The sequence below is a fragment of the Trachemys scripta genome, chromosome 1 (assembly GCF_013100865.1).
Source record: "Trachemys scripta elegans isolate TJP31775 chromosome 1, CAS_Tse_1.0, whole genome shotgun sequence".
NCBI classification, from domain to species: domain Eukaryota; kingdom Metazoa; phylum Chordata; order Testudines; family Emydidae; genus Trachemys; species Trachemys scripta.
In genome coordinates, this window is record NC_048298.1 from 149,607,622 (window position 1) to 149,626,494 (window position 18,873).

General features: G+C 44.2%; 1 protein-coding gene across 1 annotated transcript in view; it reads left to right on the forward strand.

Annotated features, from left to right (window-relative positions):
* The window catches only part of CFAP44 (cilia and flagella associated protein 44), a 70,917-nt gene that overhangs the window by 41,156 nt on the left and 10,888 nt on the right, over window positions 1-18,873 (forward strand). The window contains exons 20-32 of the mRNA XM_034789347.1: window positions 1,485-1,706; window positions 2,283-2,428; window positions 3,867-4,137; window positions 6,517-6,572; window positions 7,086-7,248; window positions 8,721-8,851; window positions 10,068-10,261; window positions 10,737-10,917; window positions 12,216-12,393; window positions 13,708-14,211; window positions 14,898-15,101; window positions 16,427-16,622; window positions 18,740-18,850. Of these exons, the coding sequence (XP_034645238.1) occupies window positions 1,485-1,706; window positions 2,283-2,428; window positions 3,867-4,137; window positions 6,517-6,572; window positions 7,086-7,248; window positions 8,721-8,851; window positions 10,068-10,261; window positions 10,737-10,917; window positions 12,216-12,393; window positions 13,708-14,211; window positions 14,898-15,101; window positions 16,427-16,622; window positions 18,740-18,850 (2,557 nt within the window). The remainder of the gene's footprint in view (window positions 1-1,484; window positions 1,707-2,282; window positions 2,429-3,866; window positions 4,138-6,516; window positions 6,573-7,085; window positions 7,249-8,720; window positions 8,852-10,067; window positions 10,262-10,736; window positions 10,918-12,215; window positions 12,394-13,707; window positions 14,212-14,897; window positions 15,102-16,426; window positions 16,623-18,739; window positions 18,851-18,873) is intronic.

Here is an 18,873-nt window from a genome sequence, read left to right on the forward strand (position 1 = left end):
TCTGTAAGTTGCTTTCAGTGAAGCCTGCAGCTTTCGGGCATGTGGTTCAGACCCTGGGTCTGTGCTGGAGCAGACTGGCTTGTCTGGCTCAACAAGACAGGGTGCTGGAGTCCCAGGCTGGCAGGGAAAGCAAGGACAGAAGTAGTCTTGGCACAGCAGTTGGCAGTTCCCAAAGGGGTTTCTGTGATCCAACCCATCACAGTCAGCTTTGCATCTATGCATTCCTCAATGAGGACTCGCTCCTTTGAAGACGTGTGGCCAAATTCACTGCTGGTATAAACATGGGCAACACCTTCGATAGCACTGGAGTTACCCACGCCTTCAACAGTGGGTATTTTAGGAAACTGAAAAAGCAGCTCCGTGGCAGGGTGAGGATTAGAACACGGATTCCCTGACTCCCAGCGTCAGCACTCAGTCTGCCACATCGCAGCTGCTTCTCTGGAGTGATGGCACTGCCACTCTCAACCGCACTCTCAAAGATTCATAACTACTCTTTTGATGTTTTGTTAAAGATCTGGCAAAGCCCCAGCATCCACAGTGACCAGGAAGAATTCAGTACTCAGGAAGAAGAGATGTCTTTGGCTACCTTACAAAGCTAATATTTCCCTGGGAAAAGATAGCATGATATTTGACACTTATTTATGCCGAGATAAGTTTTAATAAAATGAAGATTTTAAAGATTGTATAAATTGGCCATGGCAATTCTCTTCAATTCAGTGTTCAGAAGGAAGGTCATTACAAACATTTTGTTTTCACTTTAAACTTATGTTTGAGCACAAATAATGCCACATAGGAATCTGAATTCAGGTCTCCAGCATGGTCCCTTTTACTTTTGAGCAAGTAAAGGACAGAGTTCGGGAACACTGCGGAAGTAGTGCATCCAGTCCATGAGTTGATAGAGAACCTCCCATTGCTGTCAAGCAAACCCTCTGGCTAACACAAGGCTTGATTGGTTTGGGAAAAGCTGCATTTAGCATGTCTCTGGTGGAGGGTGCTTGCTGTTTCATTAGTTCTTGGAGGCAGAATATAAGAGAAGGCGGGAATGAGAGGATTCCCACTGCAGCTTCAAATGAGGTATGATGGGGCTTGTCTACACAGGCCCTGCAGTGCGGACTACAGGAGTCTGAATTGCTGAGTGCATCAAAGTGTTGTGCTGTAACTACTCCATGTAGTCCCTGCTAGCTTGAACTAAAAGGTACCTAGTTTGTGTTAATGCAGTCCGTTTCAAATAAGACTCTGTTAACTGGAAACATGTACCTTTTAGTTTGTGCTAGCAGGGCATATATGGGCAATTGCAGCACAACATTTTAGTGTGTGCTGCATTTCACACCCCTATAGTCTGCACTGTGGGGTTGTGTAGACAGGCCTGACCTCTGTTTAGTTGTGAGGAATTCTTGCCTAATTTCTAGCATTTTTATCATGAAAGCCTTTCAGTCAATGGTGCATTGGTTTCATGACTCATTTTTCACTGCTTTCGGTAACAGAGGGAAGAGGAGATTGAGCGCAGAGAGAAAAAGAAACAGGAGGAGGAGAAAGCAAGGTTGGCGTGGATAAAGAAACAGCAGGACATGGGACTTGAGATAGAAGAAGAGCCAGAGGCAGAGCCTGAGAAAGAGGAGCCACTGCCACCCATCTACATCCCACAGGAGCCCAGCCCCATCGTCTGTGGGTTTTATTCAGCACCAGGGAAATTCTGGCTCTCTTTGGTAAATTAAATATTCTTTCATTTTTAATTTGAGAAAGGGATTGGTAAGTGTAGAGACAATAAGATTCATGGACTTGGGGATTAGATGGCGTAGAGAACTGGTATTTGGAATAAAAACCTTTTGCCTCTAGGACACAAGCTCATATGTGCCCCATGCTTGAAGATATCCAAATGCTCAGAGAAGACCAAGTGCTTGATGTGAGTGCTAAGTGGTCTTTGTGAAATGGTTTTACAGTGTCATTCCAGTTCACAACAAATGGCACTCTCTTTGGTGGTCTCCCCAGAGAGGCCAAGGTAGTCCTTTCCCCACTAGTAGATGGTGGTCCCTTGTGGTCATGACTGAGGCACATTGGTGGGACAGAGAGGGATGGCAAATGCTTGTAACTCCACTGATAATGGTGAACTTATTCTGCGGCTAAACAGCGTTTCCAGGGGGTTTTAGTCTGGCTTCTTTCACTTGCAATGAATTCATTTTTAAAAAGAAATTTAAGAAAAGAGCAATTGTTCATGTATTTTCCTGGGCACCTGCATCAGCATCCTTTCCTCATGTCTTCTTCGTGGCTCTTCTCTTCTTTAGGGTGGCTATGACTCTGGGTACCTCTACCACTGTGCATTCTCCCCAATTCAGCACCAAATATCCCCTGAAAGCAGGCAAGATGAGCCCTTTGAGGTGATTCCTATGGAGAACACAGATGACAACCCCATCCAAAGGATCTCTTTCTGGTAAAAGAGCTTATGCACTATGACTTACTAAACTGATGAACTGGAATCAGGAGATATCATGGTATATTCCTCTGTTTCTTTCCTTGTGTGGATCAGTATCCATGTGCAAGAGTACTGATGCTGAGAGTCAGGTACACTGGATGGTTCAGACCCTGGGTCTGTGTTGGAGGAGACTGGCAAGTCTGGCTCAACACGACAGGGTGCTGGAGTCCCAGGCTGGCAGGTACACTGGATGTCAGTGGTTTGAGCATTGGCCTGCTAAAGCCAGGGTTGTGAGTTCAATCCTTGAGGGAACCACTTAGGAATTTGGGGCAAAATCAGTACTTGGTCCTGCTAGTGAAAGCAGGGGGCTGGACTCAATGACCTTTTGGGGTCCCTTCCAGTTCTAAGAGATAGGTATATCTCCATATAAGTGTCTCTATTCCCTGGTACCTACAGTTAGTTGGTTACCAGCTTTAGGATTCCTGATGGGTAGGATTTGTCAGTACAGCTGTGTAAAATACATTATTTTGTCTTTTAAAAAATGTTCATGTTGAAAATGCCCACTTTTTTGAGCACTCAAAGTTCAATTGTGCCTTTAAGACGCAACCATGGATTGGGAAGTTCTCCCCAGGAGAAGCCCTGGGATGCTGCTACTTCCTTCGGGGGGTGCAGTCCACTACCTCAGTGCTTGCTTGGCCAGTGGGTAGGGGGATGGAGTCATGGCCTTCCTCCTTCCATTCCTCACCCTCTTTAGGGTGCTCTTTGCTCCCCAGGAGAGTATGGAGGGAGCACACTTTCATTGTGCCAGGCCTGCAGCTTGAACTGGGCGTTATGTGGACTGCACAGGTGGAGTGGAGAGCTCCTTGTGCTCTCCCCACCCCATGAGACCAGGCCTGATCTGACCCCAAGGAAGCAGTTTTAGGTTATAAAAACTGTAATTTACACCTGTCTTCTTCTCTCCTTCTATTGGGTGGAGTATGGGGAGGTGAAAGTCACCTCCCAATCCCGAACCAGGCTGTGTGGCAGCCATGCAACCCCTCTTTAGCGGCTAATCCAGGCTGTGGGTCACAACCAATCTGCACCTGTTGTGCAGGGTGTTGGAGCCCATTGGAGCCATGCAAATCCAGATTCAAAATCGTCCAGAGCCCATTCCTTGTCCACTCCATATTGATTTTCTCTGCTATCCCATGACCCAATTCCAAAGCCAGTTCCATGATGTATAGGAGGTGCATGGTTACCCTTGTACAGTCACTTAGTTTGCCAACAGCCTTCATCTCTTGTGCAGGGCATAAGTGGTACGGGTGAGAGAACCTTGCTCCAGCCCTTCATACCCGGGTGAATTTCACCATTGTGTTAATTTAGCTTTCGTTCACAAGTGTCATTGGCTCTTTGCTGTTGCAACATTAACTGTTCTAGATCAGTACCTGGAATTGTTTAGCTTTTGTTCACTTTACAGCACCAGCAAGCTGTTGATGTTCTGTGGGATGAAGGATGGAGCAGTGCGAGTTTATCCTCTCCAGGACAAAGACCTGTCAGCAGACATGATGAACGGATACTGGTCCTTCAACATGCATGACAACGATTATGGCCAAATCCAGGCGATCTACTCTAGTTATGATGACCGATTCCTGGTTACCTGTGGAGCAGATAGCAACATCTTTACCTTCAATATCCTGTCTCCAGAGGACATTCAAAGAGAGCTAAAAGCCAAAGTGCCCTCTCCAAGAGTGAGTTACTGAATGAACACATTCCCTAATTCTTCTGTATTGTGTTCTGGTGCATAGGTAAAAGCATTACAGTTCATTCTCCAGGACATGTCCAAATCTATGAATACCAGAGTACCCTCTAGTGCTAAGTAATGCGGGTCTGTTACTACGTCTGTGCAAAAAACACTCAGTCCTTTTGCATTGTGGGTCATTCATGGCAAAAACTGAGGATTTTCAAAGCAATTTGTGAATATGAGCCCATGCAAAATGTCTGCTAATGTAATAATAGTCTTTATGTCTGTAATTCTCCTTCTCTTTCTCCTCTCAGTGCTTTTTTTCTTCCCTCTAAAAGTGTAAGGTCTGTTTATTCTGTTGATGTACATGGCCTCCCTTAGCTAATCATCACTTCACATGTTTGTATGTTGAGAACAACAAAGATTTGGCAGATTTTCTCTCTCTTCTGTGCTTCTTTTTATTAAAGTGCAGTTCTACTCTGAATAGAGACTTAAAATATGGCAGCATAAAGGCACTATGTTTATTTTTTATCAGTGGCTTCTGTACCACAGTTGCTCAATTTGTAAGTAAAGAAGGAATTTTTTTTAAATTTACCTAACCTGCAAACATCCCATGAGAACTGAGAGTTAAGCTGGGCTCTTTCATTCTCATACATCAACACCAGTATTAAAGATTCTGCAGGCCAAATTAGGGCCTCTAAAACCCCCGTGCTGCCCCATTACCTTTATTGAGTTTTCACAGATTAAACTGATTTGAATTTAGGAAACAATGCTATTGATGATGCACTAGAAGGAGTACACTTCCGCTAGCTCTCTTAACTGTATTGGTTTTGCAGGGGTAACAGGAGTAAAACTCAGTAAAAGCTTAATGAGTCACTGAAGTAACCAGATCTGACTCCAAAAGAAAGAGAGGTCTGTTCAATAAAAAAGTGCTATCTTGACAGAATCATTTTTTGAGTAGATTGCACTTTAAAATATTTTCATAAAAATCTGATGATCTCTAGAGCCCTGTGCGGATACACAAATGTGTATCTTCATCTGATCCGCTATCCGCAAAAATTATCTTCTGATAGCTGCAGATATCTGCGGATTTGTAGGGCTCTACACTGGGGGCCAGCCTGAGGCTCTGAGGCATCCCCCCTCTCGGAGCCCTATCAGGAGAACTGCGTGGGCAGCTGTGGGAAGCCTGCACAGAGTCGCAGACCCTCACCTGCCCTCGGCTGGGCAGGGAGCCTGGGGGGCGGGGACACAGCCGGGGCTTCTCAGAGCCCCCCCACCGCTGCACCATGGCTCCCAGGGCAGCCCCCCACCCAGTGTCCCAGTACCCTGCCCAGGGCAGATGGAGGGACCCAGGCTCCCCACAGCTGCCAGTGCGGCTCTCCCTGATCCGGCTCTGGGCAAGGGGGCGGCTTGGAGCCACAGGCCGGCCACAATAAGAGCCAGGCAGGCAGCTGTGCTGAGCTGTGGCAGACCCTCCACCTGCCCTGGGCGGGGAGTCCGAGCAAACCCCGGCCCGTGTCCTTGCCCTCCCCCACCCAGTGTCCCTGCCCTCCAGCCCCCCGCCAAATGTCCCAGCCTCTCTGCTCAGTGTCCCTGCCCCCAGTCCCTCTGCCCAGGCTCCCCAAAGCTGCCAACATGGCTCTCCCCCAACCCAGCTTGGATCCACAGCCTGGGCATGGTAAGAGCCGGGCGGGCAGCTGTGGGGAACTGTGGCGGACCCTCCACCTGCCCTGGACATCCAGTGTCCCTGCCCTCCAGGCCTCCCTGCCCAGGGCAGGTGGAGGATCCATGCTGTGGTTCCTCACTGCTGCCCACCTGGCTTTTACCGCCATTTCCCTGTGCGGATACAAAATTTGTATCTGCATCTGCGCTGCTGTCCGCAGAACTGGTCCATGGATATAAAGCGGATACCCTCGGATTTGCAGGGCTCTAATGATCTTTATAACGTCATTTCCATAGGCTAGGTTGACAGCATTGCTTTATGTCCATCTTAAAAGTGCTATTTCTTATCAAAGGGAGTGTCTATTCTAGTTTTAGTCACATGGAAGAGTTTTCAAATTCTGTCACTACCTTTAAACATAAATGGGATTCGTAGTGGGCCAAACTCAAATCCACTGACGTTAATTGAGTTACATCATGGATCAGTTTGGCCCCTGTATTCATTGGTAAATATTCCATTCGCCTCTTTTTTGCCCGGGGGAACCATTAGAACCTGATATTTAGTGACTCTGTGGTGTCATTCATCATGAAGGTTTCATCCGGCTTTACAAACATCACTTGACTTGTGAGGAGCAGTGTGGGGTTCTTCCTTAACTTGTGGAACAGCCTCATGAGCCATTGAGTGTCATTCCTTGTTTACGCAAAGGAATATATTTTTGGTTCACAGGGAGATCTTGAAAAGGAGAAAACTGCAGAAGATATTGAGGATCCCAGTGCCTACAGGTGAGGCGTGCTTGATGAAAGCAAGAACGGCTGCGCTTGATGTAGCTCTGCGTTCAGTTCATATGGCCCAGCTTTTTTGCCTTCTTAAAGAAGGCAGTAGCTCACTCCAAAGTTGGGCCATTGTCTCAAGACACATGGGGCCTTCAATGCCTGTGCAGCCCTTATGCAAACATCCATCTCATCCACCTGTTTTTGTAGCATGATGTTCTGACATTGTTATTTAACATATAAGTTCTAATAGTACGTAGAGGCCTACTAAACCAGAGATCCCTGGTGCTAGGCACTGTACAAACGTGTAATAAATGATAATCCCTTCACCCAAAAGCTTACAGTCTAATGTTTCATTCTACTTTTCTTCAGCCCCATTGATTCCAGGGGAGCTGCACGAGTGTCAGTGAGGGCAGAATTTTGACCCGTGTTTGTTCCTGGCTAGAAGGCTACAGTATTGTTTCTCCTCTCTCTCTTCCCCTCCACCATCCAGATAATGCTGCTTCCTTTTTCTTGCATTTCCAGCATTGAGAATGCGAAGCGAAAAAAGGAATATGACCAGATAATGAAGGCAGCAGAAGACAAAAAAAACAAAAAGAGGCAAGAGCTGATCATCCTTAGGCATGAGTTTCATCACCTGCTTCAAAGGAACATGGAGCTGCCAAAGCACATGCAGCTACACAGAGAGGTACATCAGATTGGTGTTGTCAAGGTTTCTTCCCCACTCTGAACTTTCGGGTACAAGGTGGGGACCTGCATGAAAACCTCTAAGCTTAACTACCAGCTTAGATTTGCTTTTGCTGCCACCACCCAAATGATTTATGAGTTATTTGGGAAACTCTGTCTTCCCCCGCAAAACCTTTCCCTCCCTGGGAAGCCTTAAGAGACTCCTCCACCAATTCCCTGGTGAACACCGATCCAAACCCCCTGGATCTTAAAAGAAGGAAAAATCAACGAGGTTCTTAAAAAGAAGGCTTTTAATTAAAGAAAGAAAGGTAAAAATCATCTCTGTAAAATCAGGATGGAAAATAACTTTACAGGGTAATCAGATTCAAAGAGCCCAGAGGAACCCCCTCTAGCCTTAGGTTCAAAGTTACAGTAAACAGAGGTAAACTCTCTAGCAAAAGGAACATTTACAAGTTGAGAAAACAAAGATAAACCTAACACGCCTTGCCTGGCTGTTACTTACAAGTTTGACATATGAGAGACTTGTTCAGAAAGATTTGGAGAGCATGGATTGATGTCTGGTCCCTCTTAGTTCCAAGAGCGAACAACCCCCAAAACAAAGAGCACAAACAAAAGCCTTCCTCCCCCCACCAAGATTTGAAAGTATCTTGTCCCCTTATTGGTCCTTTGGGTCAGGTGTCAGCCAGGTTACCTGAGCTTCTTAATCCTTTACGGGTAAAAGGATTTTGGTGTCTCTGGCCAGGAGGGATTTTATAGTATTGTACACAGGAGGGCTGTTACCCTTCCCTTTATAGTTATGACAGGTGTATAAGTCCTTTATCCTTGGATTAGGCTGCCACTTTAAAATGAGCTGTGTCCAGTGTGTTAGAATCAAAATATGACCAACCCATTTCCCCCCCCCTTCCCACTCCAGCTCCTTAAATAAACTGCTTCCCCATGGCACAGGCATTTCTGAGTGTGCTGCAGAAGTTAGTGCCTCAGAAGTACCTTTAAGACCTATAGACCAAGCAGCAATGCTGCTGATTTCCAGTCACTCTTTAAAGGCTACAGTGAAGGGAATGGAAGTATGATCGAGAAGCACCCTGAAGTGAGTGAAAGTGGTAAAGCTAGCAAGGGGCAGAAGTACTGATTTGCCTAGGTTCGCCCTTGCACACTGTATTTGATTCCTGCTCTGGAGAAGCATTGGAGTTCATTACTTTTTCAATTTTAGATGGATTGGAAGAAGGTGTGTTTGTGTGTATATATTTTAATATGCCAGGAGCTCCAACCCACACCTAGTGCTGGGTGACACTAGAGAAGAGTTTTGGAAGAACGTGGCTCTCTCCACTGCGGTGAACAGCTGCTGGAGTGAGCAGTTGGGTCGATGCACATTAACTCCTATGTCTGAACAAAAATATGTCTTAAACCTAACCACTGCTACTATCCTCACCTAGCATTCAGCATGCTATGACACAGTTTCCCATCTATCTGCAGGAATTCGAGATGGACCACAGAATCCGTGAGGAAATGGATAGGCAGACAGCACAGAGAATCCAACTAGTGCAGAAGGAGTTGGCTTGGGATCAGGAGAAGCACCGCATTGGGCTGCAGAAATTGCAGAGTCGGTAAGGACTTGCTTTCTTTTACCCTCCTCTACCTTGAGATCTTCCATTAACTAAGTTCAATCTGCGTTGAGGAACAAGAAAGGAACATTTTCTTCATAGAACTAAAGTGTATATATGTCCTGTTTGTGACTGTATTCTCATTTGGTCTGAAACATACACAAGTTAGGCAAGCACTGATATGCAAATCAGGTTATTACTGAATCAGGACTGTGCTATCCACCTCCATGGCATCAGAGCCAGGTTTTGGGGGAACAGCTCTGCTTGAGTTTCAGCCAGTGACATTTGCTGGGGTTCTAGAAGTGCTGGTGGAACTCTGAGGAATAAACTGTGCAGTGAACCCATGTCCTTCATGTGTGGTGAAGTGCAGCTGGGGACAAACTGTTGCTTGCTATGGAAGAGATGGTCCTTGTCTCACTTTGGGAGGGCAATGTACCAGCATTCCTTAAGAACAGATGGTTTATTGAGTAGTGGTCAAACCATCTCCTGATGTGGAGAATCTCACCAATTAAAACCCTATTGAAAATCTCTGTTTATAATAAATATAATAATAATATATGGAGATATACCTATCTCATAGAACTGGAAGGGACCTTGAAAGGCCATTGAGTCCAGTCCCCTGCCTTCATAGCAGGACCAAATACTGTCCCCTGACAGTTCCCCTCCCCATATCCCTCAATGGCCCACTCAAGGATTGAACACAACCCTGGGTTTAGCAGGCCAATGCTCAAACCACTGAGCTATCCCTCCCCTCCCCTTTGTGGGGAAGAATGCTGTAGTGATGCAATTCTGTTGATTCCTGGACTCCTCAGATCTCCTTGACCCCATCGAGTCCAGTTTTAGGCCTGAGTTTGATATAGAGATTGCTCTGCTAGGTGATTTTTCTGGTGGTAGACAAAGATCAACTATCTACACTAGTTCACCTTGATCTGTCAGATGCCTTAGACACCATTTTGGTTGATGGGGTATTGTTGATATGCCCATGCTTGAGTGGCTCCATTTCTAGACTTCATGAGGTCAATGGAAGGTACTTCTATCATAGCACTGATATCTGTTGTTTTATGTTTGCAAATACTATGGTTGTATAATATATTTAATTAGTATAATACATTGTTTAAGCCTTTTGGGGCAGCAATATGGGCTAGAAGGAAAATACGTCACAGACTGCTACTGCAGAAATCAGACAATAATGAATGCTATCTCTATTTTGTTTCCTTAGGTTTCGGGACACTCTGGAATTTGACACAGTGGTCGTTCGTGCTATAGGAAGTAATCATCAAATCTCCACGTATAGGCTCCTGGCAATCTCCGAGAGGTACTACAAAGCCAGAAAACAAAGTCAAACAGGGAAAAGGAGAACAAGCAAATTAGGAAAAGAAGCAGAGCAAAGGCGAGAAAGCCAGAAAGAGACAAGTAAGACATATGCAGAGGCCTAAATGCTGCCATTCTGTTTACCATAATGTGCTTTCCATCCTTCATCTCACCTTGTTTATTTTCCTGAGTGGAAGAGACTGCAGTACATCACATCACCTTTAAGCAAAGAAACTTGGCAACAGAAAGTGGTCACAGAGTTATCTTCATGTTCTGTTTCAGTCACCACTTTGCATTCTCAATCAACAGTTCCCCTGTGCCATTTAGAACCCAGATGTTTTCCACATTCTAGTCAATGTTGGCAAAAACCCATCAACCCAAAGGGGAGACAAAGTTGCACAGCATTATAGTTTTTTTCACCGATTGATAATATGGCATGAGCAAAGGACCATTGACTGAAGCGATGCTGATTTATACCAGCTGAGGAGCTGGCCCAGTATGGCTTACAGTAACTGTGACTTGCTTTTAGGTCACATCAGAATACCTAATGCTTACACATCCACTTCATTCTTTTTAGGTCAGGCTGCTGGAGTTAGTGAAGAGGCGATGGAAGCTGACAAGCTGAAGAAAAGGCCCCAGCTGCAAGGTGCTATAGGACGTTTTGGTGGAAACCGACTTGAACAAATTAGAAAAAATATGGAGAAAGCTGACAGGGCCAAAGCTAAGATTATGCAAAGAAGGAAGGAGTGGGATGAACTGTAAGTCCTGAATCACAAACTGCATCTTTCCATTGGCCTGCCTTTGTCTGTGGTCAAATAATTGTACTTAGCTCTCATATGCTACTGTTATGTTTTTGTATAATTCCCTATTATTCTAAGGGGGCAATTTAAAAACTAATTAGCTCCAAATGTCAGTTATGGACAGCAGATGCTCTGGAATCTCAGGTGAACCTTAGAATTTTTTGTGCTGGCTGCCACGGCTCCTCTTTTAAAGCAATGCCAATGTAGAGGGCTAAATGACACAATCAGGTGGGGAGGTGAGGGAAAAGGAAGAAGGGAGTACTTGTTGGAGGTGTCTAATTCCATCTTGGCTTGGGGCCACCAAGACTTCTAGGGTCTGCCCTTGATTAACCCCTTGAGCAGCGATAGTGTGGTTGAGCCACTTGCACTAACATCATAAACATTATGTTAGCATGTGTGTACGTACATGTCACACTGTCCCTTCCCTTTCCCTGCTGGCTCCACTCTTAAAATGGAAAATGCCAAGAAAGTCTCTCAAAATGCATGGAAAACAGGAATCTCTTCAAACTTAATGTATAGCTTACTGACATGAATAGAGCCAGCAATGAAGGCAGAAAGATAGTGCAGTGAGTTGCAAATTCTTGAAGTCAATGAGAATTTGACTGGGTAAGAACTGTACGATTAGGCCCTGTACTCTATGCTGCAGCCAAGCAGAACTTTGCCAACCATCTCTCTGAGAAAGTCAGCAGCATGTGCTATGCACATTAGTTGAATTAGTCTTGTAACTCCTATCCCCTCTCCTGCCCCTACCCTTTCCTTGGGTCTTAACATGGCTTGAGGTATTGAATCAGGGGAGGTGCTACACATGGTTGGTGCCATCTCCTCTTTGTTGGGTGTTTTGTCAGCTAAAATCAGCTTTATAGCGTACTGTCTGCTGCTCACTGCTATACAAGGGTCTTCTCTGAGCCCAGAGCCTCATTCAAGGGTCTTATATGAATCTGTCCTTAATGGCTACATCATGTATTTGTTTAGTTTTTAAAAATCACATTTTCCTATGGATGTTTGTTTTTCTCTTCAAAACTAAAGGAGACATTCGTCCCCAAGTATGGATCACTTTCTAACATTCCTGTTACACACAGATAAACTCTTCCAAACAATTGATATTTCCTTCTAAGTAGTACTTAGTCTTCCGCTGACTCCTAACTCTTCTACCACGCCTTGTTTCACAAAGCAGAAGTTATCAACAGGTAAGGTAAGCACAGAAGTGGGAGATTTGGGCAGTCTTTGAATTTCTGCTTGGTTTCGGTGCTTGGCAGATACAAGAGCAAACCCAGTGACAACTATGAGAACCCCAAGGATGTTCAGGACATCAAAGAGGCTCAGGAAAACATGGGGGATTTCAAACTGAAGACAGCCACAAACTACAAGATCCCGGAGCACATGCGTATGAACGCAGAGAAGAAGAAGATGCAGCTTAGATCGTTAGAGGTGGCGGTATGTAAATAGCCCCACTGCCAGTGAATCCGCCCCCTTTTTGGAAAATGCTCCATTGCAAAATGTTTTGAAAGTGACATGGTGGAGGGCCGCTAGGGACAGACCATGTGTGGTCAGTTTTTACTGCACATTGGTGCTCATTTTGCCAAGCTTTTGTGTTTCACCTAGCCCAAGGTTACATCAGTCCATACCTGTTATAATAATCCTCAGATGGCCTTCATTGACCAAGCAAATATATTAAGCAGAGGAATTGATTTTTCCCTGCCCTTTAATAGAAACATGCTGCAGTGTTAGGAACATTTTGGATTTTCATCCCCTGTTGGATGTAGCAGGCAACTTTGTTTCAGGCACAGATGCCTAAAATTGTTCTAAATGTACCTGAACCTGAGTGCTCATGTAGGGAGGATGCCTGTGGGAAAACTTAATTTTTTAATCTCACTAATCTCTGATGAGTGAGAATATACAGAGGTCACTCAAAGAAGAAAGGAGGTTGCTTACCTGTAACTTTGTTCTTTGAGAGTGTTGCCTCTGCATGTTTACGTTCCCTGTCCACCTAACCCTCTTCTCAGATCAAGAACTCTGAAATTAGGGAAGAAACCAAGAGCAGCAGAACCAGGACAGTGGTGTGGGCTAGTTCCCCTGCAATAGAAATATTGTGGGAGCTGATCTATGTTTCTGCCTCTGCAGAAACACAGATAAGCATTTCGTAAATTGCAGCTGCTCAGGCTGGGTGGGGCTCTGTTGCTGCTGGGGGCAGAGGTGAGACCAGGACCAAGAGAGACTGGAACAGCTGTTGTGGCACCTGGGATCAGGCCTGGAAGCAGGTAGAAATGGGGTGATAGGACCAGGACCAGACCCAGGAGCAGTTATTCCTGGTGAGAGAGAGACCCCAATTTCTTCATTCTGTTTCACTGCCCCCACACTTTGCCCACACCTCGCCCCCATTCAAAGTGAACTTCTGCCACCTCTGGAAGGAACTGAAGTGTGGTTGGGGCCCCACTCCTCCTTTGATACCCATGGAATCTTCTGCAAGGGAAAGAGTGTGAGTGGCCTCAACAGATCCTGCTCACTAGAAAGATTCCACAGCTCAGTGCCAGGAGGTGCTAATCCCATAAGTGTGACTATGCAGAGGTGACACACTTGAAGAACAACAGTTACTGCTAAGTAACCTCTCTTTATCTGTCGTGTTAAGCGTTTAAACCCTTCGGGATTGTTTAAGTTAGACAAACCACTGATCAATGTCCTGTGTCAGAGAAGATTTTATGCTGTAGAAGTGTCCTTGGCAAGTCACACTAAAATTCCTCCTCTTTGCAGGTCCATGAAAAGAAATTGACAATGAACAAATGGATCATCTCACTTAGGGACCTCAAGGTGGCTATTATTGAAGAGATCGTCTGCCTGGTCCAAGAACTGAAATCCATACAATCAGCCTTGGATGCATCTGAACAACTCCCTATTCCCCCAATCCCTCAGTTACACCCGGAGGAGACTCCAGAAAAAAAATTCCAATATGACAATAATATTCTTTTGAAGTTCAAACAAGAGCAGGAGCACAAGCAAAGGCTCTCTGAGCAGGTGGAAGATAACGCATCATTTTCAGTGTTTGGGGGAAAGTTCCTTCATGCACCTTCTCTAAAAGAAATAGATTCCCCCTCAAGAGGCTCAAGTGTGAGATCAATGAGAATAGCATCCTCAGTCACCCCAATGCAACCAAAGGTTTTTGAGATTGAAAAGGCAGAGCCAACAGAGATGGAACTGGAAATTTTAAAACGGGAGAAGATCAGAAACATTTACCTTCAGGAGACCTTGATCAAGAGGGTAGGAGAATAAAAGGGAACTTTTCAAGGGTGACTGCCCCTACCATGCCCAAAACAAAACCAATTCACAGAGCTCTCTTTACAACTGTCCCACTGATGCTGTGGCAGCTTTTGGCTTTTGCATTGCCTTTGGGAAGTCCAGGAGAGTCCACTAGAACAAACTGTGGAGCTGATGTATTAAACTTCAGAGTGCACTAGAACACCATTGTGGGTATTACCTTGCCTCTGAAAGAAAACCCGTGGTTAACCTAGTTTTGGCAGATACTCGTGCTGAAACTGTTGTACCTTCCCAAGGAAGAAGTTGGTAGATATTCTGCAAGAGGGTGGATGAGGTGGAGGTCAGTAACATGGGTCTGCTGCTGCAGCAGGCAGGAGATTACATGAAAGTGCAGCCAGCATAGAAATGTGAGATAGTTCTTTGGAGATTAATTGGGGATGATGGGAGGCATCGAAACATCTGTGGAATTTCTGGTGATTCTTATATTTGCACCATGGATATAAAAAATATTCCCAGGGATTAATGTTGTTATCTTGAATACCAAAGTAGCTCATAATAAATGTTGCTGGCAAATTGTTGGTTTAACAGGCAGGAAAATTTTCTTTTTTGCTCCTGTCTCTTGCCTTGCATATTTAGACTCATTTCTTGATTTTTTTCCCACTCCACTTTTCCCCCTTCCGACATTCCAGATCAATGAACTGGTGGTCACCTTTGATGCTGAGCTCCACCTCCTGCGGCACCAGAAGCTGAAGCTGGACACGCAGATGAAGTGTGCTGACCTACGTCACATCACGTGGTTTGAGGAGCTGCTTCTCCTTAAGAACTTTGAGAAACACGAGGACACTCTCCAGGAGCGTGTCAACAACCTCAGCAATGAGGTGGAAGAGATGCAAGTATGTAGGATACGCTATCTGATTTGTTACTACTGCAACTGGTGGCCTGGAAACAAACATCCCAAAAAGAGGCGGGAATGTCCTTCTGCTGCCCTTATGCACCAGCCGATTCCTTAGTGCTGAATTCTAAGAAACAAGAAACATTCATTGATAATATAAGGGCAGTCCTTTTAAACTTAAATATGGATTCTTCTTTCCCTTCATGCTTGTATTTTTATAAACCATTGGAAGTATGAAATTAAAATCTATATCCTACCTTAAAATATGCAGTTCTCCTTTGGAAGGTGACTGTAAAAATAGCATCATGGGGCTCCACCTTTATGGCTTCTCAGTGATGCCAGATCAGATTTGCTTTCTTTACAAATATAAAGGTGAATTTTCAAACTCCGAGGCCTACTAACTCATCCTGGGATCTGAGATTCAAGCTGGGATCTTTCTGGCTCATGCATCTTCAGTAGCAGATTCTTCAAGCCAAATTCTGCCCAGGGTGACACAGATGTCACCCTTTCCATTTTCAAATGGGTAACACAAGTATAACTTCAGAGAGAATTTGCCTCTGCAATTGGAACTTGGTTAACAGTGAAGAACTGAAGTCAGTAGAACCATGTTCTTTCAGTTAAACAGATGCTTATGTGCTTTCCTAGATTGGGGCCCATATTAGGGAAGAAGAAAAAAAAAGTGAATCGAATTTCAAGCCTACCAATTTCAACAAGTCTGTCTGTCTGTCTCTCTCTAGATGGATAAATTGCTCTTAACTCAACAACTGAAATGCATAAATTATAATAATTAGCATGTATTTAGTGGATTTCATCTGAAGATCTCAAAGCACTTTGCAAAAGTGGGTCAGTATCATTATCCTCATTTTACTGATGGTGAAACTGAAGCACAGAGAAGGAAAGTGACTTGTCCAGCATCACACAGCAAGTGACTGGCAGAGAACTGGGACTAGAAAGCAGAGACCCCGACCTCCAATCCCTTGCTCACTACTAGGAATTGCTGCCTTTACATATACACCTCTACCCCGATATAACGTGACCCAATATAACACAAATTTGGATATAACACGGTAAAGCAGCGCTCCAGGGGGGCGGGACTGCGCACTCCGGCAGATCAAAGCAAGTTCGATATAACGCAGTTTCACCTATAATGCGGTAAGATTTTTTGGCTCCTGAGGACAGCGTTATATCGGGGTAGAAGTGTATGCTAAAAAGATCTAACAGGTGCTGACAACAGCCTAAAAGGCTAATGCTTCAACAGCTCTCTATCAGTTTAATATACTGAGTTGTTTTACATTGTTTGGGGGGGGTGTTGTTTTTGTTTTTTAGTGGAAATTAGACAACTACCTCTCACAGATGGAGGATAAAAAATATGAGATTGCAAAGCTTCAGGAACGCGAGAAGGCACTTTATGCCACTTTCCAAGCATCCCTTGGAGAGAACAACAAATTTGCCAGCTTCCTCACTAAGGTCCTGAAGAAGAAGATCAAGCGTATTAAGAAGAAAGATGTGGAAGGAGACAGAGGTTGGATACGTTGTTTCTATAGTTTTATGTATTCGTTTACACAATTCAGCCTTGTCATGTAGCGATGGCACTGAACTGTGTCCCAAAACTTGGCTGAAACCCTGGACAGATACGAGGCTTTAACCTGGTTCCAGGTCATAAACAAAACATATGACTAGGTCCAATCTATACTATAAGACCAAACTGTTTTGTAACCATCATGAGGGATAATAGTGTTGTAATCACATCCCTTGCACAATTGTATTTGTAGTGTCAAAAGACCTTAAAATCAGCGATGAGGCATGTAGGTGTTGAGTGGAAAAAGGGAGCAAAGTTTTACACAGCTGCCGCCTATGCTGTACCTGATCTGTGGACAGCTGTCAGTCTGGCATCTGTGTACACTAAATTTCCTTTTCAATCTATCAATTGACTAATGAGTAATCATTAGGGTTGCCAATTCTGGTTGGACGTATTCCTGGAGGTTTCATCACATGACATAATCTTTAATTCTTGGAAACTCCAGGACCATCCTGGAGGGTTGGCAACCCTAGTAATCATAGACCCAATCTGTAATCATCCATTAGTCAATTAATAGATCAATTCGAAGAACTCAATCTATTGGATTTTCCTCAGCAGATAGGTTCTGAACTGTTTAATACTAGACAGTACTATTGATCTGAAATATTTCTTCTTTATCTTTGATCTGGCATTTGGTTTCTAGGAGGTGATCATGTACAGTATGAACTGGCAGCAAATATAGGCAATAACAACACATAGCTCACCTTTTTAGTTAGTTAATTTCCTCAGCTGGATGGTAACACACAAGATGACCGAACCCCTAGGTTTCAATGCAGAATAACTACAGTACATTAAAAAAGGATATATACATTAAGGAATGCAAAAAAGAAAGAAAGAAGGTACCTTTATCTAACTGTGCATGTACCAATATCTGTTAATCTCTTTCTCCACTTCTTTGTCCTGTGGATTCATTGAATTAGTGGAAGGGACTGAAGGTGGTTGGGCCCACATGTCCCTTTACTAACCTCTTTCAGAACATTTGAATTGTTGGGGGATGTGTTCACTCAAACTCAATGGGCACAGTTCTCCCATCTCATAAGAAGGGATCTGCAAAAATAACATACCAGGAGAACACCTATTGCTGTAAGTGACCTTTCCGTGCCAGGTATGAACTTTAAAAATAAAACTATTTGAGTCGCTGATCCAAGTGCAAAGAAACCAACCTGACATTTCTAACAACAGAATATATTTTTCTTTCTGTCTTCTGATAGCTCAAAAATAGCCAGCAAAATGACATTTTACCAGTTTCCCCCAAAATTCACCCGTGGGTTGTGTACAAGTATAAGAAAATTCAGTCCAAAGAGTCATTTTACAAAAGTTTTTAAGCAGCCTTAAATAGTTTATAAGAATGAACATCCATCTTCATCTATAATTCTAGGGTCTCTACTGTAATCCTATAATACAAGATACTGTCACCTTTTCCCTTGTCGGATACCTGCTGTGTGTAAATGCCAGCATGAATTAACTTCTGCTGAGTACTTTCAACTCACTATACATTTCTTTAATAGGATAACTTTTTGTACAGGTAAGATACTGTATATAAGTGAGAGATACTGTACCAGTCTGGGCTTATGCTAGTGGGATCAATGTATCTAAACAGGGAAACTAGAATCCTTAAGCAGGAGCCAGTCACCATTTTGTCTTGTTCAAAATATATAATCATCACCTTTCTGGGAAACTAGCTCTTTCCAGTTACTCTAAAGGATTAATTTGCTGTGTCATTCTTAGACTGCAAACTCTTCTGGGCCTGGAATAGATCCGAAGCCCTGATTCTGACTGACAGTGTCTGGGTGGACTGCTGAGCCTTTGTGACTTCAACAGGGCTTTGTGCAGGTGCAGCAGTTTGGCTACATGCTGTCAGTTGCAGGACTGTGGTCTCAGTAGTTTGTAAAGCACTGTTTCCATTGGTGGTGCTCTTTAAATGATTTAATTGGCTTTTGAAAGCCAGGAGTATGGTATTGCTCATTAGGGCTCCACTGGTGTGCTGTACAGCCAGCCAGCCTGTCACAGATTAGAACCAGGGTTTTCTGAATGCTAACAATACTGCTTTCCTTTCCCAGATGAAGAGGAGGAAAGCGATGAAGAGAGTGACGATGAGTCTAGCTTGGAGAGCGATGAAGAAGATTCAGGATCTGATGATGAAGTCTTTGATGACTCTGTTTGCCCAAAGAGTAAGTGAGCCATTACTTTCTGG